General features: G+C 47.3%; 11 protein-coding genes across 11 annotated transcripts; 7 read left to right on the plus strand and 4 right to left on the minus strand.

Annotated features, from left to right (window-relative positions):
• Positions 1-799: 799 nt before the first annotated feature.
• N7529_006477 (multicopper oxidase) lies at positions 800-2,629 on the minus strand (the record flags this gene model as incomplete). The annotated part of the gene is made up of 1 exon (XM_057242004.1): positions 800-2,629. One exon carries the CDS (start codon positions 2,627-2,629, stop codon positions 800-802), a length of 1,830 nt encoding a protein of 609 aa, XP_057097363.1.
• A 1,274-nt stretch (positions 2,630-3,903) lies between these two features.
• On the plus strand, positions 3,904-4,865 carry N7529_006478 (uncharacterized protein; the record flags this gene model as incomplete). The annotated part of the gene is made up of 2 exons (XM_057242005.1): positions 3,904-4,295; positions 4,343-4,865. 2 exons carry the CDS (start codon positions 3,904-3,906, stop codon positions 4,863-4,865), a joined length of 915 nt encoding a protein of 304 aa, XP_057097364.1.
• A 1,505-nt stretch (positions 4,866-6,370) lies between these two features.
• Positions 6,371-8,392, plus strand: N7529_006479 (ferric reductase family protein; the record flags this gene model as incomplete). Its single annotated transcript, XM_057242006.1, has 7 exons — positions 6,371-6,570; positions 6,624-6,753; positions 6,817-6,836; positions 6,901-7,193; positions 7,246-7,824; positions 7,889-8,322; positions 8,378-8,392. The coding sequence occupies 7 exons, from the start codon at positions 6,371-6,373 to the stop codon at positions 8,390-8,392; spliced, it is 1,671 nt and encodes a 556-aa protein (XP_057097365.1).
• A 1,733-nt stretch (positions 8,393-10,125) lies between these two features.
• N7529_006480 (uncharacterized protein) lies at positions 10,126-10,440 on the minus strand (the record flags this gene model as incomplete). The annotated part of the gene is made up of 1 exon (XM_057242007.1): positions 10,126-10,440. One exon carries the CDS (start codon positions 10,438-10,440, stop codon positions 10,126-10,128), a length of 315 nt encoding a protein of 104 aa, XP_057097366.1.
• A 1,407-nt stretch (positions 10,441-11,847) lies between these two features.
• N7529_006481 (basic helix-loop-helix domain-containing protein) lies at positions 11,848-14,970 on the plus strand (the record flags this gene model as incomplete). Its single annotated transcript, XM_057242008.1, has 1 exon — positions 11,848-14,970. The coding sequence occupies one exon, from the start codon at positions 11,848-11,850 to the stop codon at positions 14,968-14,970; it is 3,123 nt and encodes a 1,040-aa protein (XP_057097367.1).
• Positions 14,971-15,601: 631 nt separating this feature from the next.
• N7529_006482 (FAD-dependent oxidoreductase) lies at positions 15,602-16,243 on the plus strand (the record flags this gene model as incomplete). Its single annotated transcript, XM_057242009.1, has 2 exons — positions 15,602-15,894; positions 15,967-16,243. 2 exons carry the CDS (start codon positions 15,602-15,604, stop codon positions 16,241-16,243), a joined length of 570 nt encoding a protein of 189 aa, XP_057097368.1.
• A 29-nt stretch (positions 16,244-16,272) lies between these two features.
• On the plus strand, positions 16,273-17,216 carry N7529_006483 (FAD-dependent oxidoreductase; the record flags this gene model as incomplete). The annotated part of the gene is made up of 2 exons (XM_057242010.1): positions 16,273-16,662; positions 16,728-17,216. The coding sequence occupies 2 exons, from the start codon at positions 16,273-16,275 to the stop codon at positions 17,214-17,216; spliced, it is 879 nt and encodes a 292-aa protein (XP_057097369.1).
• A 1,665-nt stretch (positions 17,217-18,881) lies between these two features.
• Positions 18,882-20,913, plus strand: N7529_006484 (NADPH oxidase family protein; the record flags this gene model as incomplete). The annotated part of the gene is made up of 5 exons (XM_057242011.1): positions 18,882-19,485; positions 19,538-19,599; positions 19,649-20,249; positions 20,299-20,460; positions 20,516-20,913. The coding sequence occupies 5 exons, from the start codon at positions 18,882-18,884 to the stop codon at positions 20,911-20,913; spliced, it is 1,827 nt and encodes a 608-aa protein (XP_057097370.1).
• A 989-nt stretch (positions 20,914-21,902) lies between these two features.
• Positions 21,903-22,856, minus strand: N7529_006485 (DUF3632 domain-containing protein; the record flags this gene model as incomplete). Its single annotated transcript, XM_057242012.1, has 2 exons — positions 21,903-22,396; positions 22,466-22,856. 2 exons carry the CDS (start codon positions 22,854-22,856, stop codon positions 21,903-21,905), a joined length of 885 nt encoding a protein of 294 aa, XP_057097371.1.
• Positions 22,857-24,557: 1,701 nt separating this feature from the next.
• On the minus strand, positions 24,558-25,118 carry N7529_006486 (uncharacterized protein; the record flags this gene model as incomplete). The annotated part of the gene is made up of 1 exon (XM_057242013.1): positions 24,558-25,118. One exon carries the CDS (start codon positions 25,116-25,118, stop codon positions 24,558-24,560), a length of 561 nt encoding a protein of 186 aa, XP_057097372.1.
• A 509-nt stretch (positions 25,119-25,627) lies between these two features.
• N7529_006487 (EGFR-like transmembrane domain-containing protein) lies at positions 25,628-26,041 on the plus strand (the record flags this gene model as incomplete). Its single annotated transcript, XM_057242014.1, has 1 exon — positions 25,628-26,041. The coding sequence occupies one exon, from the start codon at positions 25,628-25,630 to the stop codon at positions 26,039-26,041; it is 414 nt and encodes a 137-aa protein (XP_057097373.1).
• Between the last annotated feature and the right edge of the window lie 24 nt (positions 26,042-26,065).

Genomic DNA, 26,065 nt, shown 5'->3' on the forward strand with positions numbered 1-26,065 from the left:
GTATCTAAAAACTTCCCTAAATTATTTTTACCAGTTGCATTCAAAATGGGGTTCGAAAATCTACAGGTCTCTTCGCAGCCTCAAATTCCCATGTCAGGCGTCTGGTGTCCAGCAGTGACAATATTCGGCCATACAGCAGACACCCTTGATCTCCAGTCCCTTGAAGAAGTACTACGCCTACCTGTCTCAAAGTGGTCTTGCCGATCTGGTGTATGGCACGAACTCCGAGGGATTCCAGTCTCTGGTAGAAAATAGACTGAGGCTGTACCAGAATAAGATTTGGTATCTTTGCGGCCACCGTCTTCTTTGTGAGAGCTTCTAGCGTCTATAGTTGGCTTTTTCCTGACATCTCTCCGTGGAGTCCCTAGTAGACAATTTCTTCCTCCAGAATCTCTTGGGTCTTTCCCCAGAAATGTTGCAACCGCATTTGGATTTGAATCAATTGCCTCATAGCACCTTCTGCCAAATCTTCATCATTGCGCCCGTCGACAATTGTCAAGTATTCGGTCTGTATCTGTTTAACCTCTTTAGCAATCGCGCCCCCAACGCTCGGCTTGCTCACCAGCCAGTTGGCGAAGAGTCATATCTATTAATTCTCTGAACAATTAAAGTGATTGATAAGAGTGACAATTGCCTTATAAGGCTGATACTGATTAATTACTTGTACATCAAGCTTTGTTCGAGGCGGTACTGGTTATCTGTCTAGCAAAATATATTTTCTTGTGTGATGGTATCTAAATACTACTATACGCAGATCGACTCAGTGAAATTGAAATTTTCAGAAGAAAGTAAATAGACATTACAGATCATCGCGCTGGGTAGTCACAGCAGTCTCGTCCTTAGTTTTGATGTCTGAGATGCCGTAGACGGTGATGAACGCCATTCCCAGAAAAGCGGAGACACAAGAGAAAACCATGGCGACAATTCCCTTCGCTGTAAACCCGGCAGGGAGCCACGGAAGCTGCTTGTTCTGACCGGCAAGGTCGAATAGGTCTTCCGTGTTAGCGGCGGCGTTCCCCTCGTAGGAAATATTGGCAGCCTTGCAAACATTGATCTCGTTGTCTGTGAGCGACATTTGCTCTTGGATCTGCCTGGGGGCTTCAATGAATGACATCGCCAAGCCCTGCGACATGTGCCAGTCGATGTGACAATGAAACAGCCACACACCAGGGTTATCAGCTCGGAAGCGAATAACAAAGCTGCCCTGGGGCGGTGCGACGAAGGTATCCCGGCGAGCAGGGAAGGTCGGAAAGCTACTCGAGGGGTTCTCGGTAGCATTGTAGGCGACCGGTTCACCGTCGGCGAAATCATAGAAAGAAGCGCCATATGATGGGGTACGGCTAATAAGTTGAAAATTGTGGCCGTGCAGGTGGAATGGATGTGAGCCACCGTCTTGATTGTTGAGAATGACCTCGATGACCGCGTTGTGCTCGAGAATGAACGGGTTCGTGTATTCTCCGTAAATCACTTCGTTCGTCGCCAAATCCCCAGAAGTAAGGACTGAGTATAATGTCGGAACCTTGGGCCTCGTGTAGGAAATATTGTTGAAAAATGCATATCCAGCGCCGTTGTTCAGATTGGCCATAATGACGTTAACCTCGATGGTCATATCGGGCTCTGGGAGGAGCGCCATCCGATCATGAGGAATGAGCTTCATGTCATCGTATGGTACAAGATCGGAGGCAACTTCTACCTTCATTATGGCTTGTGGATGCGCCGCACTGCTATTATACTCGAGCCAATTGGTTTGATTGAGTTGTAGAGAAGGCGAGATCACGTCTAACAAGACTGAATCGGCAACGGTAACGATTGGGTAGTTTTTTTCTGTAGAATTCTTCATAGTGACCAAGATAGAGTAGCGTTGCGCAACGGCGATATAAAGGATATCAGCTTCTTGCTCGTCAACATATACTCCGTCGATTTCAACAATACGAAAGCTGTGATCTTCGATATAGAAGTATTGCGCCACAAAAGCACCAATGTTGATCAATCGCATCAAGTAGGTTTTTCCAGCTTCGACGGGAATGTTGGTGTTCAAAGTATCGTTGAAAAGGAAGGAATCCGGAACTGGCTCAGCTCCTGTCGGGTTTTCCACACGAATAAACGGAATGTCCTCGACAAGCTCATGATACCAGTCACTCATTGTAACGGTGAGCTCATGCTCATACATATCGTTGAAATATGACTGATCATCGTGTACAATCAAAGCCTGTCGATAGCCGTCCGGGTAGCAGGCGTCGGTATGGCAGTGATACCAGTAAGTGCCATTTTGAGGGATTGTGAAGTTGTAGGTAATTGAGTCGCCGGGGGCCACCGGACATTGGGTAACCATTGATGGACCATCCATGTTGTTGGTACCGTTTTGAAACATGCCGTGCCAATGAATAGAAGTGTCCTTATCCCCAAGACCATTATACATATTCACAATCAGACGATCCCCCTTGTCAACCTCGATAACAGGTAGAGGCCATTGGCCATTCACACCCACCACCTTGCGCTCATGGAGACCGTCAGGATTCGCAGTGACCCAAGTGACATTGAAATCCAGATTCACTGTTTTTGCTTGACAGTACTGCGCAAACAATAGAAACACTGTAATGCGGACCAATATTCCATGAAGAATAGTCATGCTTGGCCGTTTGGTCAGGAGGAAGAAGAAAATGAATTACGATTTTCGGGACAAAAAGATCCGGCGAACAGAAATGGGAATGAGGTTTGCAACAGCCCAGGGAGGCAATTATGGGTTATAAAACAAACAAAGAAATTCGCCTATTCCGCTGATTGGGATAGACGGGGAAAGTAAGAGGCGAGAGTGAAATCCAAGATCTGCCAATCCATCTCACCCTGACCTCCAACCTGAGGCATCCACTATCGCCAGTACAAGATTGATACACGTAAAGATTGATACATGTAAAGATTGAAACGTTCCCAGCTCCGGGAAGTCCCCGCAAGGTCAGGGATTCAAGCCCGATGTTTCACCGATCTGCTTGATTGATCTTCTTGCATCCTAATCAGATGTAACCCAAAACTAGATTGCATATACACGCGGGAGTTTATCAATTTTCCATTGATTCGGTTGATCTATCATGGGGAAGATTTCTTGCGGCCAAATGGGCTCCGCTTGAATAGTGAGGAGGCGGATCCATATCAGATTGTCATAAACTTACACTTGCTGGTTTGGGAAAGACGACACGCCTCCTCCCTCTTTTGGCGATTCTTTTTGTTAGCTGTCTCATGGTAAGACGGCTATTTGAAAGTTGCCGGATGGCTAGACACTCAACTTTAATTCTATTTATTTTAAAAGGAAATCCACTATCACATATCATATGGTCTGATTATCGCAAAGGATTTTGGACACGGGCAAGTCCGAGAAGGGTTAGCTCGGCTGAATACCCTAGGGATAAACAAGTGGGTCGACAACCGGCTGTTGCAGACCGTGTATTGTTCAAGTTTGTATTTCAAATGACATATGTCACCTAGTTACGAGGGGTCTTATCTGTTGCTCCTTTGCTCTCCAAAGAATTTCTTGCTCAAAATCATCTTGCTTCGAACCTCGGGTAACTGCCAAAGGTAGTCATATCAAGCATCATGGGCAATAATCAGGTTTTTGCAGTCACTGGTACAGTTCATGCACTCCTTTTGGGAACGGACAACTTCTTATCAATTTGGTACAATCAGTGTTTTTCATTTGCTTTCGAGAGTGTCTCGAGACGACGGTTGTTGTGTCGGTTCTACTCGCTTTCTTGAAGCAGTCGCTCTACGAAGACGATCGCCCGACGTATAAAAGACTGGTCAAACAGGTATGCGATACGCTCAATTCCACTCGCGTCCCTATATTAAAGATATCAGGTCTGGCTAGGATGTGGCTTGGGCCTGTTCATTTGTCTTGCCGTGGGAGCGGGCATGATTGGTGCTTTTTACGGCCTCGGGACAGATACTTTCTCTAGTACCGAAGATATATGGGAGGGCGTTTTGGGCATCATCGCTTCCGTTATCATCACTGTTATGGGAGCTGCTCTTCTGCGCGTATCAAAGCTCCAAGACAAATGGCGTGTTAAGCTCGCAAAGGCACTCGCACACGAAAATAATCCGAACGAGACGAAGAAGGGTCGAGTGAAGAGATGGTTAGAGAAATACGTTATGTTTATCCTACCATTTATCACGGTTCTTCGTGAGGGACTAGAGGCCGTTGTCTATGTTGGTGGCGTCGGGTTAGGACTTCCCGCCACGTCCTTCCCCCTAGCTGTCTTTTGTGGCCTTTTGGCAGGTGTCGCAGTGGGCTATATCATCTACCGGTATGTCGACTCTCATCGAATAAAGTACAAGGCTGACGTAATGATAGAGGTGGGAGACAGACTTCAATGCAGATATTCTTGATTATCTCTACTTGCTTCCTCTACCTCGTTGCCGGCGGTCTTTTCTCGCGTGGTGTCTGGTACCTCGAGAACAACGCCTGGAACAACATCATCGGAGGCGATGCTTCGGAGACTGGCTCTGGCGCCGGGTCCTACGACATCAGAAAAAGTGTCTGGCACGTGAATTGCTGTAACCCGGAGATTGGAGGAGGTGGTGGTTGGGGAATTTTTAACGCGCTCCTTGGTTGGACTAATTCGGCCGACTACGGTTCGGTGATCTCATACAACCTGTACTGGGTCTGTGTCATAATTGGGTATGGGCTAATGCTCTACCGCGAGAGACGCGGTGCTCTCCCTGTCATCGATCCAGCTATGAACAGCGTCGCAAGGGCCAAGGCTAAGACTCGAGCCTTTATTCTGCGACGTCCCTATGAAGATCCCACAGCACCAGTTGAGCCAACAGTTCATGTTTCCGACAAACGTGCGACGACTGGTGTTTTGGATCTCTAGGTTAAATGATTTGACGCAAATAGGTCAGATCCAGTATCCGACGAGGTTACGTGAGGACAGGATCTCTGGGTCAGAGGAGCGGGGAAGCAGAAGCGGCTGTATATCAAAGATTGGACTCGTTCAGTATTGTACAGCCCTTGTTTTGATAAATTGTAAAATTACATGGATGTATTTCATAGGAATTTTACCATTCTCGCCAAGCCCCACTAAGCTTTCATGCAGGGTCTTGTGTCTTACTCGTGTCTTGGCATCTTGGGACTCGAAGGATACTATACTATACATACATGCGTTGTCTGGATATTTCGTTCAATACATAATATCTTGGAAGAAGATAGTCTTGTTAAATGCTTCCAAAATTCCAAGTTCTACTCATGGACTGACCAGCCCGGTCGGCCTTTTCTATCAAATTTTATTTTCAAAGCACAAGCCGAAAGGGCTATAGGGCCCGGGGGGTTGGATTCTGTTTCTCTGACCCCCACTAGCCTTGTACGAATACGGGTGATTCACCAATTGATAATCTTATCATTGTATGGTCCACCGGTGACTATACCCGCTCACTCCAATAGTGAACAAGCCAAAATTTGTTTCTACCTTGGAAACTCTGATGTTAAATTCTGTGTATGATCTTTACCCACTAGTCGATACACTATATGGACTTTTGTGTGACAATACCGCAGTGGACTTCCAATGCTTTATAATGAAGGGGTTTTGTGGCATCGTAGCATTCCAACAATCACTGGAAAATTTGCGGAAACTATATTCCAGTTTCCTGCCATCTAGTTAGTCTTGATCCACTCTGCTGACACCCTTGACTTCGTGCGTCTCGGCGCTACCAAACTTTCCATGGAAACATAGGAAATTTGATGATTGGCAGAGATTTGAATGAGATTTAGGATATGTATTTATCTGATTGATTAGATATGTTTTAACTTTTCCGTCTCCAGATACAACTTCACCTTATATATTCTCTTGATAATAATGCGATATAGCTCTTGTGCAAATTTTGACAGTCAATAGGACTCAAAATTCATCTTAGCCGCTTGAAGTTTCTATCTCTTCTTCTCTCCGAGCCCCTTTGGAATTGGAAAGATACGCATAAAATGACCATACTTGATGCTTGCCCAACAGCCAAGCCGTATCCTTCTTTCGGGCCCCATCAGACCGCGAGTAGAGTAATTACGCAGGCGATATTGTGGTTACATTTTTTTATTTTGATGTGGGAAAATGGCGCTCGGCACTGTACGACGTCAAAAATACCTCATTGTATGTAGTTTACACTATAGATTATATGATAAGGGCACTGAAGCCGAGTGCAAATCTTTTGAGACGGTGGAGTCTGTCTCGGCCTAAGTCCACCATGCTGGCACAAGGTTCTCCGTTGCATTTCAAATGAGAGAAAAAGTGAGATCAGCCATTGACCTCCCCAGTCAGGTTGTGCTTATTTGAGAGGATGTCCCGGGAAAAACTCTGTCACATTCCTGTCTTGAGTTCCTAGAACGGCTACTATGAGTGATCTTAAAGTTTCCGAAGCTTCCAAAGCTGCCGCCAAGGCATTGCGCCAGTCCAACAATGAGTGGAGTAATAAGTATTTTGCCATCGCTATCGGCATGATGATGGCCGTTTACGCTATATACCACTGGTCAAGTGTAATCTTTTTTCACTATGGTCCCAAAAAGAGCCATCCTACATTGAATCGGATATATAGGTATATTCATTTCTCACATGGACCAAATGGTATTGGTGGACTGACCCTAGCAGACAAGCTCGACGCTTTCTTTCTAGCTCATGGGTAGGGTTGAGGACGGATCGCTGTCTCTTGTATATCGTTTACTGGGCCATCAATTTGATTCTCGCTGTAACCAATGTCGACCTTACAAAAGTTACCAATGTGAGTGGACCTCGTTCCTTATCTGACCTTGGTAATGTTTTGACTGACCAAAACGCATTCTAGGTCGCCAAACGATTTGGCTGGTTCGTGACATCTCTCGATAACTCTACCCCCTGCGGCACAGAGCCTAACAGCCTTAATAAACAGGATCTCGGTCGCAAACCTGGTGCTTTTGGTCTTCTTAGCCTTAAAGAATACGCCCCTCGCTCCTTTGACAGCCACATCCTATGAAAAGCTTCGCCCGCTACACAAGGTCGCCGGTTACACCTGCATTTTCGCAAGCCTCTTGCATGGTATTGTGTACCTGGCTGCCTGGTCGGAGACTGGGAACCTGATCGAAATGGAAGAACCAAAAAACTTTTCGGGTGCAATTGCTGGGTTTGCTATGTCAGTTATTGGGCTTTCAACTATCACATACTTCATGCGGAGGAATTATGAACGTGAGTCATTTGATCAAATAGTCCTCTGGTTTCAAGTTCTGACTATCCACAGTATTCTATATGCTGCATATAATCATGTTCGTTTTGATTATGATCACAGTCGGAATGCACCGTCCGAAATTTTCAAGCTCAACGCTGATTATCGTGGTTTTCACGGCCTGTCTTTGGGCTGCGGACCGTATTATCCGCGGGGCAAAGATTTTTTGGAACTTTTTTGGAAATTCTCTCACTATCACTGCGTTTCCCGACGATGCTATCCGGGTGAAGCTACATCGTCGCATACGCTGCAATCCAGGTTCCCATGCATTTTTGTGGGTTCCCTCCATCCGTTGGACTGAAAGCCATCCATTCACGTTATTGTCTTCGGACTCGCCTGAGTTCGTTATCAAAGTATATGATGGCTTTACAAGGAGTTTATATAAAGCTGCCCAAGAGTCTCCGGGGAAATCTCTACGCTGTTCCGTGGACGGTGCATATGGTCAAGTCCCCAACTTTAAAGTTTTTGACAAAGTCGTTCTGGTCGCCGGTGGCAGTGGTGCTAGTTTCACGTTTGCTATTGCATTAGACTTGATCGAGACCTCTAACAAGGCAGTGAGGTCGATTGACTTTATCTGGGTAGTGAGACACCAAGGTACGACAGAAATTTGCGAGTAAACTAAGTTTCTAAGAATGCATGGACTAACTCTACCCTGTAGATAACCTGGAATGGTTTGCCCCAGAGCTGGAAAAACTTCAGTTGCATCCTGAAGTGAATTTTTTTATTCACGTCACCCGTCAGGTAGACTTGTCTGACATACGCTTACCCAATTCCCCAGGCGTTTCATCCGAAAAAGGGTCAATAAAAGACGATGTCACCCCTACACAATCTTCTCCAGACTTTTCAACCCATGACCTCGAGAAAGGAGCTGTGCAACAATCCACAGCCAATGATTCTCCTTTGGTCAATGAGATATTGCCTGGGCGCCCGCATATTGGGAATTTGATTGCCGCCGCTGCTGGTAAAAGTGATAACTCAGACGACCGCATCATCGTTGGGGCTTGTGGTCCTAGCCAGCTTCTGGATGCAACACGGGAGGCCATCAACAGTGACTTGTGCAATGACGGCTTACCGATCACATTCTACACCGAGGTAAGTCGACTAAAGTGCCAGATGAGGTAGAATCCTGACTAACGTGCCAACGCAGGAATTTGCATGGTAGATCGACTTCTAGCGCGATTCAAGTATCATCGTCCCACAATATTGGTCTGTGACACTTTTTCCATCACCGGCGCATCAATAGTCAAGCCTGCCCTGTCATCCATGATCTTGTGTCAGCCGAGGGGGGTGAACGAAGATTAGGGTGAGGTTTACCATCCGAAGTGTAAACAGCATCATTCTTTAAGATTACTCTGGCCACCAGCGTATGATCACATCCTAATTCCCATCCTTGATGTAATTTACTCGTGCAAGTCGGAATGCCGATCCCCTTTGATATCATTGTAGTGAAATTCCTAAGAACAGAGTTGTTATCGAATTATGACTTACGAAATAGCGCAGAGCAGAGTAAGGAAAAACCCTCTTCTATGCTTATATTCCAAGGTTGGAGAGCTTTCGGTGCTCCACGAGGGGGTTAGGTGTGATCCTTTCGAGTCTGATTCTATAACCGAGGATAAGAAATCAAACTTGTCTATACCAACTTCGAAAACTTCTCTCAATAATAGATGACCAGAGCTTTCGACACAGCTCTGTCAAGCCAAGTCCAATGAGGCGTCGCCGCTCTTGTTTGTCGTGTTTAGAGTGGCTCCATTTTTATAGACTCTGTACCGCACGCGTCATGATGCATAATTTGGGCGTAGAGCAGCCGGGCTCTGGTAGTTGACATAGCGTATTGCAAGATGTAAAGGTGTGTCACTAGATTTGTTCGCTTCTCTTTCGCCAAAATATTAATCATATAGTCGGCACCTTTCAGGTATAAGAGACTCTTTGATATCTATAAAATTGAAAGCTCTATGTCTTGAATGTTGTTCGCTGACTCTAAAAGCACATATACATAGGCTTACATCACCTCGAACCCGCCAATCAATCCTATAAGCCCCAGAGTCCCCGCTACTTGAGCTCACAGTGGATAAAATTTAGGAAAGAAACAAAAGAAAGAACTTTTCGAGTTCCCGCAAACAAAATGGTGGCAAGGGCCGAGTATTTTTGTCAATGTAGTCGCCGGCACCGTGTTGTTGATCCACCGCTGTTTTTAGTATTGCCAAATCGGGAGTCTGGTGTCCAGCAGGGACAATAATCGATAATGCAACAAACACCCTTGATCTCTACTCCCAAATGAAGTACTACACCTAACTGTCGCAAAGTGGTCTAGCTGGCCTAGTGATTATGAGCATGAACCTGAAAGCAGTCCTCTTGACTCGCGAGGAACGCGCGCAACTTGTCACAACGGCACGCAAAGCCGTCGGCCCAGACTATCCTTCATGGCAGGCGTAGGCACACATTCAAGCAGACAGATCCTCGAAAAGCGCAGGACGGAGCCAAATTCGGAGTGATTAATTTTCGGTTCTATCATCCGCGTACTTCGGGAAAGCAACTAACATGGGAGTCGTAAAGGGAATTTTCGCCGATATCGCGGACAAAAACCCGCTGCCTGTTTTGGCCTTACAACTTCTCAGGTGTGTGCAACAGCGTAGACATTGATTCAGAGGCCATCACAGAATAGTGACGGAGTCCGCAGCTGCAAATAAGGGTATGTCGAACATCGTTGGGGTCAAATTGATATGCGGGTTGGTGGGGAAATTACATCTTTAGCGGCGAGCTTCCGGGCGGACGAATTTGATTTCCGGGTGTCAGTCTGACTTCATGGTTGCCGGGCTGACGGTCGGGCCGGCCGGGTGTATTTCCACGTTTGCAAAAGTATTCCCGAAGACATCGCGCCAAGGGGTTATGAATTGTTCAAGTTGAGAGGCTGAATGAGGCGATGGAGTTGCAGCGGTTATCGGCGTTGGTGGAAACGCCTCGTAAAGATGACGTTGCATCTTCCAAATATGCAGTGGCTTTGTATTCTGCTCCGGCGGCGGGTGTGGAGAATGCGCTAGAGAAGCTCAAACCTCGGACGACGAGGCTGGTGAGGAAGTTGAAAAGTCGGTCAAGGGGTTGGTGGGGGCTATCGCCAGTGTTGAGAATGCGATTCAGGGCGTCATGTATTTGTATGTTGTAGAGTACAATAGAAACCACGGTAGCAATAATTCGGTGACCGGCTTGTTTCATGAGTTTTGAGGCAGTAAAGCCGAGTCTCCGCCGACAACAGGCTGCATGAATGGGCCATAAGCTAGAAAGGGACCACTCATAACGCACGATGGATATAGCATTTAGGAAAGAACAAAAAAAAGAATGGTTCGAACTCCCTTGGAGAATTGGTTGCAAGGGCCGAGTTCTTCTGTTAATATAGTCGCCGACACCGGATTGTTGATCCACTGCTAGTTTTAGTTTGCCGCCTTGATTCTATTCGTCTTTTGCGCCGCTCTTATGGATTCCGTTGCTGCCAGCAGAGGAAATAGTGGAGACTGGCTCGATCAGATAAGATCATAATGCGCTCAAAATTTTCCCGTGTAGCCTACCAGCGGGGCGCCAAGAATCCACGCGCTGATGTGTCCAGACGATCAGAGAAGACGCAATCCGAGTAATCTCTCTGTATTTTTTCAATTGAGTGTCAAATATTCAAGAAAAAGACAAAGCACCTGGAGACAAAACGATGTAAATGCAGTGGGAGAGTTCCAGATCACATGCCCCGAGAAATCGCTGAATCATCAAAATAAAGTGGGGAAGGTTCAAGCCAATGAAAACTGTTATTTAATTACAGTGCAGAAAGACATAATACAATAATACAAATACTAATATGGATGAGTCAGTGTAATTTACATCGGGATTTCAATCAGGGGTGACCACCGGCGAGCCGGAAGTGCGGCCAGCCGCGATCATACGACCAAAACTGGCATCTCATTCGACTGCTTAGGACGTGGCCCATACAACCTCCCCTGATCTTCATGCATGGAGACTGGAAGCTCGATCGCATCGTAAACGGATAGCTTTGTTCTTTTGTCCTACACATTATTGTTTTTTTTTGGGCATAACATCATTTGATCCACCCTCCTTTAACGCTCGGAGACGATCACCTTTGCGCAAAGAACGGATTTTAGAACCCACTTGGTTCCTTGGGCCTAACTGTCTGCGCTACGTTTTTGGAAGTGGATATCTTCCACACCCCTGCTTCTTGCTCTGCCAATCACCCACCACCGCCCGTGGCTGTGACTCTAACATTTCCCCCTCCTCACGACTCAGTCTTCACATCTCTCCGAGCAAAGCATATCTACGTTCGTCAAGCTTCTCAAATGCCAGTTTGAGCATTGTACTCGACCTTGAACCCAGTGAGTTCTCATCTATCTTATTCGTGGTCTCTATCCCCGCTAGCCCTGTCTTGGCCGGTTTTACAAGTGACCTGAGTAAGGCAGTGCTCCAGGCAGCTCAATTACTTTTGCTTATAAGAAACGTTATTTATGTCTTCTATGGAGACTAACACGTTCCATCAGTGAGAACCATTCGGGTGCCTATTATACCAATCGGACATAGATTGACACGGGCACTGGCCGAGGATCCAACCGCGGGATACCAGCCAAGATGTCAGGTCCCCAGATAGAGGATGACTTTCAGTTGTTCTCTCCGCAACACTCGGGAGGGGACGAAGCACGAGGATATGGTCAGATGTTCGCAGATCCAACTGGAGAAAATGTGAACCAAGATTGGACTCAGTGGATGCGATGGGACGAGCCCGTATTTGCTGAGGGAGATCAAAAGCCGATGACTTCTTCATCTTCAGATCTACCAACCATCTCTCCGCATACCGAAATGAGCTCGCCAACCCATTTGAACCACCAAGACTTTTCACCTAATCTCCCACTTGGCTTGATGGAAATTCCATATGACGCCAATGCGAGAAACAGCATCAGCGTGGGCCAAAATGGCTTTCCCGATCCGAATTGGCCCCAAACCCAGCCGCAGAACTTCGGCTTGGTGTCTCCGATTTCGAGTGTTGGGACCAACCGAAAGCGTAAGACTGGCAGCGATGACGATGTCACCACCGTGACTGGACCAGTGCAACCTGGCAAGAAGATGCCAGCCAAGAAGCGAGCTCACAACGTCATTGAAAAACGGTATCGAGCTAACTTGAACGATAAGATTGCGGAACTTCGCGACAGTGTCCCCAGTCTCCGACCAACCAAGAACTCAAACGGAGGATCCCCCGATGAGGATGAGCAGGGGGATGGAGCAAATGCCGCAAGCAAGCTGAACAAAGCATCGATTTTATCAAAGGCCACAGAGTATATCAAGCATTTGGAAACTCGCAACAAACGTTTGGAAGACGAAAACACTGCTCTGAAGAACCGTCTGCGCCAGGCTGACAAAGCAGCGGATCAAGCCGTCACATCATCTGCTTCTGTTTCGTCCCCTAGCAATTATGCCTCGACAGATGCAGGTTCCGGCGCATCGCCCAACAGTGTATTCTCGCAGGCTGAAGAAATTTCCAGCGAGGGTTCATCTGCTTCTCAGAACCCCCCAGAAGGCCTCCTCCAGGTCCCAGACGCATGGAAGCGCATGCGAGCCCAGACTGCGCAACAAGGAGTCTTCGCCGAGTCCTACATCAAATATCCATCTTCATCGTCCTCGCCCCACCAACCACAGTACGCAAGGAAAGAGACATCAACTCGACGATCAAGGATGCCGAACAAGTATATGATAGGCGCACTAGCCGGTCTCATGGTTCTCGAGGGAATGGGTTCCGACGACTCTGAGACCGAGTCCAAGGGCCTCTTCGCACTCCCTCTCCGTATTCTTGGCCGTTTACAGACACCTCCAATGGCACACTGGGAATACTACCTGAAGCAATTCTGGTACTCATGGCAGGCGCGCGCTTTCTCTCATTTCCTGGTTCTCGCAACGCTGGTCGTGGGCAGTGCCTTTTTTGTCTTTCTCTACCTGTTTAATGCCCAGCCCATCACACGTCGCGGTCCATCCAAGTCGGTTTCTGATGGCCCGCCTGCGCCTCTTACGTCTAGTGACTTCCGTCGACAGGCTTGGTTGACCAGCATGCAACGGGCTGGTGTTCCACGTCATCGGTTCTTCCGAGAGTGGTATGTCGTCACTTCAAGATGCTTTGAATATGTTTTGCGATGTGTCATGGGTTGGAAGATCTACTCATGGGCGACTGGTATCACTGAGGAAGATGAGAGAGGGCGTGTCAAGACCTGGGATATCGCTATTGACGCCCAACTTACGGGAGGAGATGCTGAGATCAGCAAAAGTCGTCTTGTGCTCACTATCTTTGCTGCGGGCACGTTACCCTCGACACCCACAAGAATGATTATCAAAGCTTTGCATGTCCGAATTCTCTTGTGGAACGTTGGAGAAGTAGGCTCCTGGTCTTTCTACATGTCCAACGATATTGCCCGAGCTCTTGCCAGGTTCCAATGGGGCGTGGCTCGTGAAATCAACAAGTCACTTCCCGAGGGCCATCCCGATCAACTTCCCCCTCATCTTGACGCCTTGCTTAATTTCGACTGTGATGATGTCATGATCGATAATATCATACAACGCGCTGTGAATCTCACCTGGAACCGACCAACCCAAGAAGGCACGGGCGATGATGAGGTGCTACTCGATGTTGTCGATGAGGATCCGGCCATCCAGTGCTCTCAGGATGCACTGGCTGCCTGGTGGTCTAGCCATCTCCTGCAGACCGCTCTTCTCAATTACTTTGAGGCCAGCGAAAAGGGACCTGTATCCAGGGCAAGCCGTGATGCTTTCAAGGAAAAGATCCGCATCTCTCTCGAGGTCGCACCTCGATTATCCGCCGCGTATACCCGAGCGCTTGTAATGAAAGCGGTGTTCTTTGAACAGAACCGCATTGAGAATGTGAACACCGTCCTTGCTACCCTTCCAAAGGAGAAGAGAAAGGGAAGCCAAACCCACGCTTCCAACTTCCTCGACTCCTCCCTCCCTGTTTCTGTGCGCGATGAGATTTCCATTGCCGTGCGCTGCGCTATGATAGCCGCTATTGTCACCGCACGATCCACCGGCGGAGATGCCTCGGCACTGCCAGAATCCTTCACCATCCAAAAGGCCATCACTTGGTTCAACCAACTTCCCATTGATCCCGTCGAGCTGTCTCTTCTTGGCTTCTCCTCTGTCTACCATCTTCTCCATCTTCTTGCCTCCGACGTGGACTATATCGCGTCATCCGATTCATCCTCTCCCTCCGCCCCCGCCTCCGAGGCTACCTCCTCAGCAGATGATGAAGCTGAAGAAAAGCCTCGCACACCCCGCAAAATCTCTATCTGTCCCAGCGACATCCCGAATCTCGGGCGAGTATCTGCAGAGCTCGTCTACTGGGCTCGGAACGCTTACAACCCGGCATTCTATGGCTTTTCGTCCACGCTTGTGGAAGTGATTGTAAATTCCTGCACGGCAATATGTCAGAATGCAGGACTGGACATTGATGAATTTGTCCACACCCCACCCGACAAGACTCGGTCTAAGAAGCGGCGATCCCACCGGCGCAGGGAAGAGTCTCAGTCATCTCAAAGCGACGCCGATCAAGATCTGCTCGACTGCCCTGTTGAGCGGCGGACACTCCGTCGCGAGCGATCTGCTAGCAACGACACGGGCTATGGCAGCCTTTCCCTAGAAGAGGATGGCAAGCCAATTCCTCATGCCCCTGCTAATGTACGTGAGGTCTCTGTTTGAGACCCTTCATACATCGTTCTAAACACGGATTGCACTGGTGCATTCCAATAATGAAATTGGCGTTTTTGTTCTTGTATTTTTAGATGATTATGATTGAGACTGGAGACTTGGACTCACAGTTCATCAAAGAAAAGAGGCGGGAAACGGAATGGTATGAATGGCGCAATTGTATGGGCGTTAGTATTGAATAGGCTCGCATATTTAATACTTCAACAAAATGAAACCGAACTACAAATCAAGTGCAAACATCTCGTTGTTGACGATCAACGAAGACATAAATTTTTCATTAGAGTTTTCCGGATACATTTTCGGTGGCTATGGTACACTCGAACACGGATTGACCCCCGTTATCTGTCAATATCATTCTGGTAAATATCTACACTATGTGTCGCATTCATTGAAAATGTAATGCCCAGGTGTTAGTGTATATTTTTGGCCCCCAATGCCTCCCAATACCTTGCTTTTTCCAAAGAAACCGACCTATCATCTGTGCAGTGTCAATCACCTGACTACACTTAGGTCGCAAACAAGACGTCTTTTGAGCAACCCCAGTAGGCAAACGTACTGATTTTGCCTTAAATACACTTATATCGATAAATTAAAACCAATTACCGGTTACAGCCCGTGGACCATGCCCCCGTTCAGGGTGATCATTGTCGGCGGTAGTGTCGCAGGCCTAACACTATCGAACATGCTGGAGGCGTACGGCATAGATTTCGCAGTCTTGGAGAAACATGAAGATATCGCGCCCCGACTCGGAGCTGGATACGCAATGATGCCGTACGGTGCTAGAATCCTCGATCAGCTGGGCTGTTACCATGCACTGGAGAAGTTGAGCTCGCCTGTCAATTCTGTGTCTGGTTTCGATGAAAGGGGAAAGAGGTGTCTCCACCTATCCCAGCTTGGAGCTTGGATGGAGAGCAGGTTAGTTGAGCTATGATTGATATTCGTGCAGATATGTAGCGTGTTGGGTCTGATTTTCTTCTTTCCCCATAGTTTTGGGTACAAGATGAGATTTTTGGAGCGACGGCAGATCACCCAGGTTCTTTACGATAACCTGCGCGACAAGTCAAAAATTCACACCTCCTGCGAGGCATTAGAAATTTGTTCAACCGATACTGGGGTCGAAGTTGAGACCAATGGACAGGTGTTTCGGGGCGATGTTGTTGTCGGTGCGGACGGCGTCCATAGCCCTGTGCGCCAGGAGATGGAACGCCTAGCTCTAGCCGATGGAAATGGTGAACTATTTCGGAACGAAGACGGTGGGTATTGATTTCAAGGTTCTATTCTGCGGGGAAAAACATGGGCTCACCCATTTTAGATTTTGAGTGCAGCTATCGCGCTATTTTCGGGACATCCGAGGGAGTCGATAGCCTCGAGGAGAACGAGTCGTTCAAGGGTTACAGGACCGGTCGCAGCTATCTATGCAGCCCGGCCGTAGGTAAATCACTCTACTGGATTGCGCTATTCAAGAATGAGGAGGAGACCCGGGGAAACGCCATCCCACGATATACGACCAAAGATCGTGACCAACTTGTTGCGAATTACGCCGATGACATTATCAAGCCAGGGGTAACCCTCGGTGATCTTTATCAAAAGTCAACTGCGACAGCTCTTGTGCCTCTCGAACAAGGTGTGCTCTCAACATGCTTCTACAAGCGAATTGTCCTTGTTGGAGACTCATGGCACAAGGTCAGTTGTTATCAAAAAAATACAAAATTCTTCAAAAGTTAGTCGAGCTAATGACACCTCATTAGGCCAATCCTCTCACCGGACAGGGCGGCAATATGGCAATCGCAGGGGCCGCGTATCTCACGGATGTACTAAAAGATCTCGTTAATCGCGAGAATGTGCCCAGTCAAGCGAGCGTCGAAGAGGCCTTCCGAGACTATCAGCAAGGTCGGGGGCCTATTAGCCGTGGATTGGTGGAAGGCGCCCATGCCGCCCAACGTTTGGAGGCGCTTGAAACGACTTTTCTCAAGTTTTTCCAACTCAAACTGGCCAGATTCCTATCTCTCAGAATTGTGGGATTCAAGGCAGGACCAGTATTCAATGCTGGTCTACCCCTCAAATATCTGCCTCTTCCTGCCCGTCCTGGGACTGTTCCTATTCGCGGGCAAGTCGACAAAAAAGTGTCAAAGCTGTTGAGCTCCGTTATTAAGGTCTTTATATTTTTGCTAGTGCCCATTTTTCTCGGATATCACCTCTTGGGGGTGGCAAATAGTTCATTTGTTATGATGCTTTAAGCTTGGATACTATTTCTTGATTTCATCTATGCACATTATGTCGTGTAGACGCAAAAGAAAAGTGAAGTCCCTATAGAATGCTCATTTGGCTAGCGAATTATTGTATTTTACAGGTTGAAGATATTGCTCCTAGTCATCATAGTGAAAGCTGATCTGAACCAGTCACAGCTGCGACAGATCTGATTTGGAACCCCACGAATGGGAGGCGATTTGCGTAAACTGTAGATGATCCTATGCGCGCTCTTCATCCTTTCAGTGTCTGGCATCATCAATTCTCTTCTGGTCAGCACAACGTCGGTATAGACAGTAGTGCATGCGACGCTCAATGTGGTCTGGACTCAAGACCGACCTCAGACCCCGACCTCAGACCCCGATCTCTTCAGTGTAAGACAGAAAGACGGAGGGTGTTGTGCTTGAAGGTTACACAACTCATCTTGCTATTCACATTGCGACATGAAGTCATATTCTAGTGCCCTGGGGCGAGATTTGGACTTGTCTCGGCCTTGATTCAAGGGCCGATGTAGTGAGGGATTTCGGACCCGCTGCGACTCTTGTGCTGTTTTGGGCAGTTCGTGAAGCGGTACGTGCGCAAGAAACGGCAAAATTGACTTGATCAGCTTGGTATGAAAGCCGAGGCAAATAATCCGGCAATCATGACCATGGATATATACAACACGGCCCTTTCCCCAATATGTTGTCACTGGATTGCCAAATCATAGGAAGTAATCATATTCGGGGGCCTTACTTTGCTAACCACCATGGCGTCATATTTGCTACGTTGACCCACTTCGAACTTGACCATTGTTTAAATATAACGTTGCAGTTGCGTTGACTGGAACCGCCGGTACTTGACGACCACGTTAGGGCTTTGAAGGGATGACGTTTGGATATTGAAAGTTTGTATATTTTACATTGACTTCACAAAGTCAGTACGAAGACCCCAATTCAAAGCAGCTAAATAAACTAACTGAACCTTTTCAACTGCTTTTTTATGTTTTTTCACCCCTTGACCGAAAAAAAGGGGACCAGGAATGCTCGGTGCGGTTGCGGTTGTCAACATTCCGTTTTCGGGTTGCCGAACAACACGGCTTGCGTCTAGACCCTTCCCCTTCTTTTCTTGTTTTCTGCAAATCCGTAAAGGTCACGATTAGATTACGCACTTTTCTCCCCAATTGGGATTCTGACAGAGTTCTGACAGGGCAGATCCCGGAGATCTAGAATTCCTTGACCACTTACCGCGCGCATCTATCTCCGCCTCCCTGTTTAACCTTAAACTCTAACCCGCACTAAGATCTATTTCCCTTGATTCGGCGTTGCACTCACCATGTGAGACAAAATTGTCCCCGCAATTCCAAAACGTGACGATGCATTCATTCGCCTTATCCCAGAATAAACTTGTTCGTTCTCCAGGGGTCAATGACGGCATCCACATCTGTCAGCCTGGAGAAATCCAATACAACGCCAATGAGCTAAACTTACTTCTTTTCCCACGCGACCCCGGTACAATTTACAGTTGTCTCCTGCCAAAACCTTGTGCTCCTCTCCGTCCTTGGTTTTCAGTCTTCCAGGAGTGACCGGATACTTCACGCTCTGTGTGGTTGACGACGTTCTCCGTATCTAGCGACCAACACACCTCGAGCTCCCCCTGCCTAGTTGAATGGCACAATGGGCGTCGAACTCAAAGGAAGTGGCCCAGGGGAGCGGCCTATGAATCCCACGATTGGGGTACCACTATTCGTCGCTGGTGGCCTAATCGCCATATTATTTGCCTGGCAAACTGCCATTCGCATTAGAAACAGCCAAAGATCAAGACAGGCCATAAATGGAACCGACCATGTACAACTGTCAAGGACAAGTCGATTGAATGCAGCTTTGAAGAAGCACGTCCTATATGCGCCGATATGGGGTGATCGCCATAGCCGCGAGTACCGCTTCTTCAGGCTCCACATGGGCTCTCTTCCGTTGAGGATGGAACTAATCTGCCTTTTGATATATCTTAGCTTGAACTTGATCTTCATCATTGTGACGGTTGACTGGTGGATCAGCGACTACTCGATGAAGATGTTTCAGCTCAAATACTCTGCGGGTCACCTGGCTGTCATGAATACACCAGGTCTGGTTTTGGCTGCTGGGCGGAATAACCCGCTGATCCAGCTGCTGGGAATTTCATTCGATTCCTTCAATTTCATGCATCGATGGGTAGGACGGGTGATCGCAGCCAATGCGGTCGTCCATATGAGTGCCGTGCTGGCCAACCAAGCTTTCATGCGTAAGTGCTATTGATTGTTGATGCCCAGAGTATATACTGATATCCAGCTTAGATGGTACGGATTACGTTCTATATGGTCTCTGGCAGCAGAGGCTTTATATTTGCGGTCTTATCGTATGTGATCGAATCCAGCGAGCCTATAATGAGATCCAACATCTAACAGACATTCGCACAGGCTATTCTCGGATTCCTTTTCATTGTCGTTCAATCATTGTCGCCGGCTCGACATGCATTCTACGAGCTATTCCTTCATCTGCACATAGCCTTGGCATTGATGTCCTTCGTAGCTCTCTGGTATCATCTCAAAAATCTCCTGCAGCAGAAAGTTCTCTTGGGCACCTTAATCCTATGGGGTCTCGATCGCGCGGGTCGACTCGGGATACTCCTATGGAGAAACCTTGGAAAGAGACCCACTACCGCGGTCGTTGAAGCATTGCCTGGGTCAGTGGCCCGGGTCGATGTGGCAGTGTCTCGCGCCTGGCGCTTCCATCCTGGTCAACATATGTATCTCTACGTGCCTTGCCTGGGGTTGTGGACATCGCACCCATTTACAGTCGCATGGACGTCGACCTCGGACTCCTCCAAACTGAGCGAAAAGCGTGGCTCGAGTGACTCATTAAAGGCTCTGATTGGAGGCTCGGAAACAACAACCATGTCTGTCTTGATTAAAGGTCAGGATGGATTCACCAAGAAGCTGATCCAGAAGGCCGAGGATTCTGCAGAGGGACAAATCAAAGCTATGGCGTTGGCAGAGGGGCCATTTGGTATGAATTCGTCTCGAGGACATGAGTTTGTGTTTACTAATCTTCCTAGGTGGCATTCATTCACTTGACTCATATGGCACCCTGTTATTGATTGCTGGTGGCATTGGTATCACTCACCCAATGTCATATTTGAACGAGGTTATCACCACATTCAGCGAATCGAAAACTGCCACTCGCAAGGTCCACCTAGTTTGGATTGTCCGCAGTCTAGGTACTGCTCCCATCGATATATCGTTGAAATAAAGTAAAACTAACTCAATCGACAGACCATCTCGCTTGGATCCAAACATTCATGACCGAGATTCTCGGCCACGACTCTCTATCCAGCCCAGTCAATTCCAACGGGCACTCGTATTTCCAATTTCCGCGGCTTCTCTTTTCCATCAGCCTACATATCACAGCCCACAAAGATACTGTTGAAGAGTATATCCCTCAGCCGGACACACCGTGGATGCAGTGCGCTCCGCCCAGCGTGCCTGTCAGTATTCACCACGGCAAGCCTTGCATCCAGTCTTTACTGGCGAAAGAAAAGTCAGAGCAAATCGGTGCGATGGCGGTGAGCGTATGTGGTCCTGGTGGCCTAGGCGACAGTGTCCGGGAGGCTGTAAGGAAAGTACAGGGAGAAAAAACGGTTGATCTGTTTGAAGAGGCGTTTTCTTGGTAGGCACCTTCTGTTTATATTATCTGGGGGCTTAGTGATTAAGGCATTTATATTCTACTATACACTCTTTGATTGCCCCAGGGCTCTAAATAAATTTCCTCTGTGAGGCTTTGAACTCCTTGTCTTTGAACGAATACGCCCAGCAAGCTGTACATTTTCGCATTCGAAACTTGAACGTGCTTGGTTTTCAATTATCTAGAGATATACCACTTACTTTCCATACGAAATGGTCACGAAGACAAAAAAAAAATATATATATTGCGTACCTAGGTAGTTGTTTCACAGAAGTCTCTTAAATCTGCATAAGAGTAAAAAGAATTGGAACAAGGAAGAGAGCAAAGCGCCTATCGGCTTCAAATCTGGTTCGGGAAACATTGCTTATATAATCACCAGCAGTATACCTGTTTTTGATGATCTCGTCTCGCTTGTGGGTGCTTTGCTTGGGATTCTCCTGTCGTTCCAGCCAATGGGTTGCATGTGGCGTTACGACAACTGGCTAAGGGCCAAGGGCGATCGATCGCTCAAGTGGACGTTGATGGTCGAATTTAGCGGGTTTGTAGCTTTGTCTGGAACATTTTTTATGGTTGCAGGCACATCTGGCTCGGTCATTAGCTTTATTGACAGTTATCAGGCCTCAGGGGGCTCAGCTGCTTGGTCGTGTGCCGATAATTCTAATTTCTGAGTGACAAATCTAAGCGTTATCGGTGGCAACTAGATTATGGGTTTTTTGCTTCGTTATCTGATGATGATTGCCTCCAGCAAAGGGGTCTCGAATGATTGTTTAGCCATACGGAAAATAGCTTTGAATCTACTCTTTAGACCAGGTTGACGATGTGATTTTCGTGATTTCCTGAGGCAGAAAATTAACCAAATTAGGTTAGACGGATTTATAATCTGTAGCCTTAATACTAAGGCCTCAATAAGTTGATGCCTTGGTGCTGTATACATAGGAATCATGGATATTGTTTTGATCTAGTTGGTATATAGTTACATTAGTCACATAGCTCATTGGTCGTTAGACTCTCCATCTTTGATAAAGCACGGTTTATCAGGTCTTCAACATCTTCTTGGCCTGGTGTACAGGCCGCCCTTGCATCTCGCAGGCCTTGTTCCCATACATTCCATCTTTCGCGCTCGAAGCCTCTCCAATTCCGATTCCAATACAGCTCTCCTGGACGACCATCATACTTGTTGTACTTACGGTCATTGAGAACATTTTCCCAGAGTCGATCGCCTGCACAAATAAACCAGTAACACACGCCGAGCAAACCCACTCCAGAAGTAAGTTGTTCTGAGGGAATCCCTTCTTCAAAGATTCGTCGCAGTCCACGGAGTAGAAAATGCGATTCATCCATTGCATCGCTGATCAACGCCTGCGAAGAAGAAGTGTATTTGACATCGGCGGCTTGAGTGACTTGGGCAAGAAAGATATTCAGCTTTGCCCATCTGATTTGTTGCTCGGGCTCCATATTGGGATCACATAAAACTGACCATGGATCAGCGCCGTTCTCAAAATTTAAAGATTTAAAATTGATCTTAGATCTGGGTCACTTACAGTCATAATCATCATGTTCGAAGTCATCGCAAATTTCGCGGGCGCAGACGGTGAGGGAGGGTAAATGAGACCACACCCAGCTTCCATCTTGTGCTTTTAACACGAGGCCCGTCGTTGAATCAACAGCATTGTACAATTTCAATTCTTTTAAAAATGCGACCAATGGGCCATATTGAGCTTGGTCGATTTGCATTGCAAGTTCAAGAATGACTTTGAAAGTGATGGCGTCTGCTTTGTCGATCGTTCCTCCCGGGCCGTAGCCTTCTAGACGGTCCATTGTTGCGCCAATGACCCATTGTACGGCATCTTCGACTGTCACATCTTCATTGACCAGACCTTTAAATAATTTGAACTCATCCGAATCTGTGCATTTGAAGATCGCCTTTGACATTTTTTGATTGTTTGGGACTTTTGACACGGCAAAAACGAAGAGTAAAAAGTTAAAAGAAATGAGAAATAGCGCCCAGTGGGCCATAAATTATAGCGTTGGTTTTCTTCAGCCATTGAAATCTCTGCACTGCAGCACGTGTACTAGTCTTAGTTTCGATTCTTTTTACTTCGATTTCAGTTCTATATACTAATATATACCTATACTTATTATATTCAGTTCTCATATCTGAACTCCCTCCCTATATTTACGGAGTAGTAAATATGGAGTAAACATGGAGCCCTGCCAAGGAAGAGACACAATGTGGAGCCTAAGCGGATCGCATTTTTGAGTGCCGTTTATACTATTTGCCGAGAATTATAACTTCACATCATCACCATTGTGAGCATAGTGACAGTATAATCTGGCATGATGCATTTTAATAGCGGTATTAGCCTTGGCTGTGATCGACAATATGATCGGAAATTGTCATCTATCTCCGATCAATATCGTATTTTGGCTGTGATTGCCGACCGGAGGAACGTGGACCGATGTGAAGTGAAGTTGTGTGACTTTCCTTTTACACCTAGAATCTGAGGACCTATCGATTGACGCCGAAAATGACCGCCTTCGAGGCCAGAAACGGCCGCCTTTCCACGCGTAACTTTGTGATAGATCGACTAGCTAAAGACGCCGCTAGACCCGGCAAGATGTACCCTTTCCACCCTTTAGTTATAAAGGAGAAAGGCTTTATTCGCAATAAAATCTTAGTTGGCAAGAGTAGGAGTAGTAACCTTCTATAAAAAACGGTTCAATCGAAGGATTGATAACATACTACCGGTAATCTACACTGAAAGGCTATATAGAAGTCTATTTAAGAACTGGGCGTACTTACTAGTTAACGTAACTAGTTATAACTAAGTATTTAGTAAGTTATACGGGCTATATCTAGTTATCTACCTACGCTAAGGCCGTTAGCTTCCGCGATAAACCACCACCATTTCAGCTTGAACACAAGACAAGAAAACGCCCAGCTAACAGAACCCGCAACAAACCCGCATCTGCAACAGAATCGTTGTCCGGATTCTTGAACTTCACATTACCAGCGTTCTCACAGTTGCAAGCAGAGATACGGCCAATAACGGAGCTGCTGTCCATCTCATTTGCATATCTATTACAGCCGCGCCATGTAGGCAGCCTAACGCCACAAACGGCAACGAGGCCACGACAGGCCTTATCAGGTGAGGCTCAAAGTTGACCGTTCAGGAAGTTTGGAACAGTCTTCGTGGATCAAATAAACATGTATTTGCAAATTTGTTGTAACCTGCATATCGTTCGCGAGGGGTCACGGCAAATGATACTATTACTCCCACTCCTGGATCGCTTTTCCGAAGTAATTGTTGGTACTGTCCTTCCACTGCATCTTTCTCACGGCATGTCTACACAGAAAGCTATCACACCGTGCGACTTTCTCGCCTTGTTGTAGTCCGTAAAGGTTGGAAGGGCACTACGGGCACTAGCTCGGCACCTCCAGACTCTCTCGAGCAAAACTGGGAGTGTCTTTTGGCAGACTTAGTTTAAACTTGATTATCGCGAGGAGACTTGCAAAAGCATGACAAGAAAGTTTCTGACCGACAGAGGTGGGATGGGTGAAAAAGATAGGTAGGATTAAAGTATTGAATTAAAGTCTTTCATCCCGCATCATATCGTAGATTGCTGCGTTATCTACACCCAGATAGAAGTCATCAGGGCCAGAAGCAGCCCAACGACACCTCCTGAAACCTTGTTCGCTGACGAGTTCGGCGAAGGGGCTGCGATGGGTGTGGAGCCCGTGCCTGCAGCTGTGGTGCCGCTAGTTGGGTCCGCGGAACCAAAAGATATGTCCGCCATATTGCTAGCGCCAGTTTGGTTCGTGGTATCACGAGACACGCCGACATTATTGGTAACCGTCACATCGGGGCCTCCTAGAGTCAAGGTTTGTCCGCTGTAGACGACTGTAGTAGGTACCGTGCTACCGTAGACAGAGGTCATTGATGCTCTGGTGTTGGGGTTGGCGACCTCAAGACCGCCTACTCCGAGACTGATTACCGGTGTAGAGTTTGTCGACACAACATCATTGGTATTGGCGCCTGAGCCTGCACCATGGGTAGCGCCAGATGGGCCCGCGAGACCAGGAGATACCACAACGACGACATTAGTAAATGTCACAGCCGAGCCTCCCAGAGTCAAAGTTTGTCCGCTGTAGAAGGCTGTAGTAGGCACCGTGCTACCGTAGACAGAGGTCATTGTTATTCCTGTGTCAGGGTTAACAATCTCAAGACCGCCTGTTCCTAGTCTGGCTACCTGCTTGGAGGTTGTCAACACAACGGCATCCGTGTAGTCGGTCTGGTCAAACTGGCCCTCAACTCCTAGCACGGTAGTGTAGGGTGCATCGGTAATAGCAGTTGGCTGAGAGTTCTCATCACCCACTGGAGCACCTGTAGAAGTTTGGGGATTACTGGGGTTTGATGCAACAGGTTCGGTATTTCCTGATTGGCAATAACATTATTCCCACCGGCCGAGTTGCTGGCATCATTGGAACTTGTTCTGGCTACGATAACTCTTCCCTATAATGCGTTTAACATTAAGGCGGAGTGTCCATTAGTCGAAAACTCAAGCTACTACTTCCCTCTCAAGCGTGCCGCGAACGAGTCACAGTACACACTGGGCAGGGCGTTCCTTCAAGAATCGTGAGACCCTATTCACAAAGGAAGAAATTGGAAACACACTGACTTGACTGGTGCATTAGATATCTCATGGCCAATTATGAAAGCCGAGTTGTCAATGTCTCGCAGTGCATTTGGGATGAGGGCGTGGAAGAGAACATCGTCACTATTTATGCGAGCTCAGGCACCAACACCGACGAGTCTTCATCCCCCAGAAACAAAAGTCCAATGTCGTCCTCTTCCCATGATTCCAATGACTCTTCTCTCAGCACCAGTGCCATCGCCGGCATTGCAATCGGTGCAGTGGTTGCTGTTGCATTGATCGCCTTAGCTATTTTCTTCTTTCTTCACCGGCGGAAGCAGAATGCTGGCAATGAAGTTGAACCTAGCAATCTTCTGTCTTCCGCGTCTCAGAGTGTCTCAGTACTTGGTTCTAAGGATGCAGAAGGAAATGTGCTTGGTAAGGAAAGAACCTTCCGAAGTGTGACACTTTTGGAGCTCTAAGTTGCTGCATATTGGAGGCGCCTG

The sequence above is a fragment of the Penicillium soppii genome, assembly GCF_028829465.1.
Source record: "Penicillium soppii strain IBT 18220 chromosome Unknown utg000005l, whole genome shotgun sequence".
Lineage (NCBI taxonomy): Eukaryota > Fungi > Ascomycota > Eurotiomycetes > Eurotiales > Aspergillaceae > Penicillium > Penicillium soppii.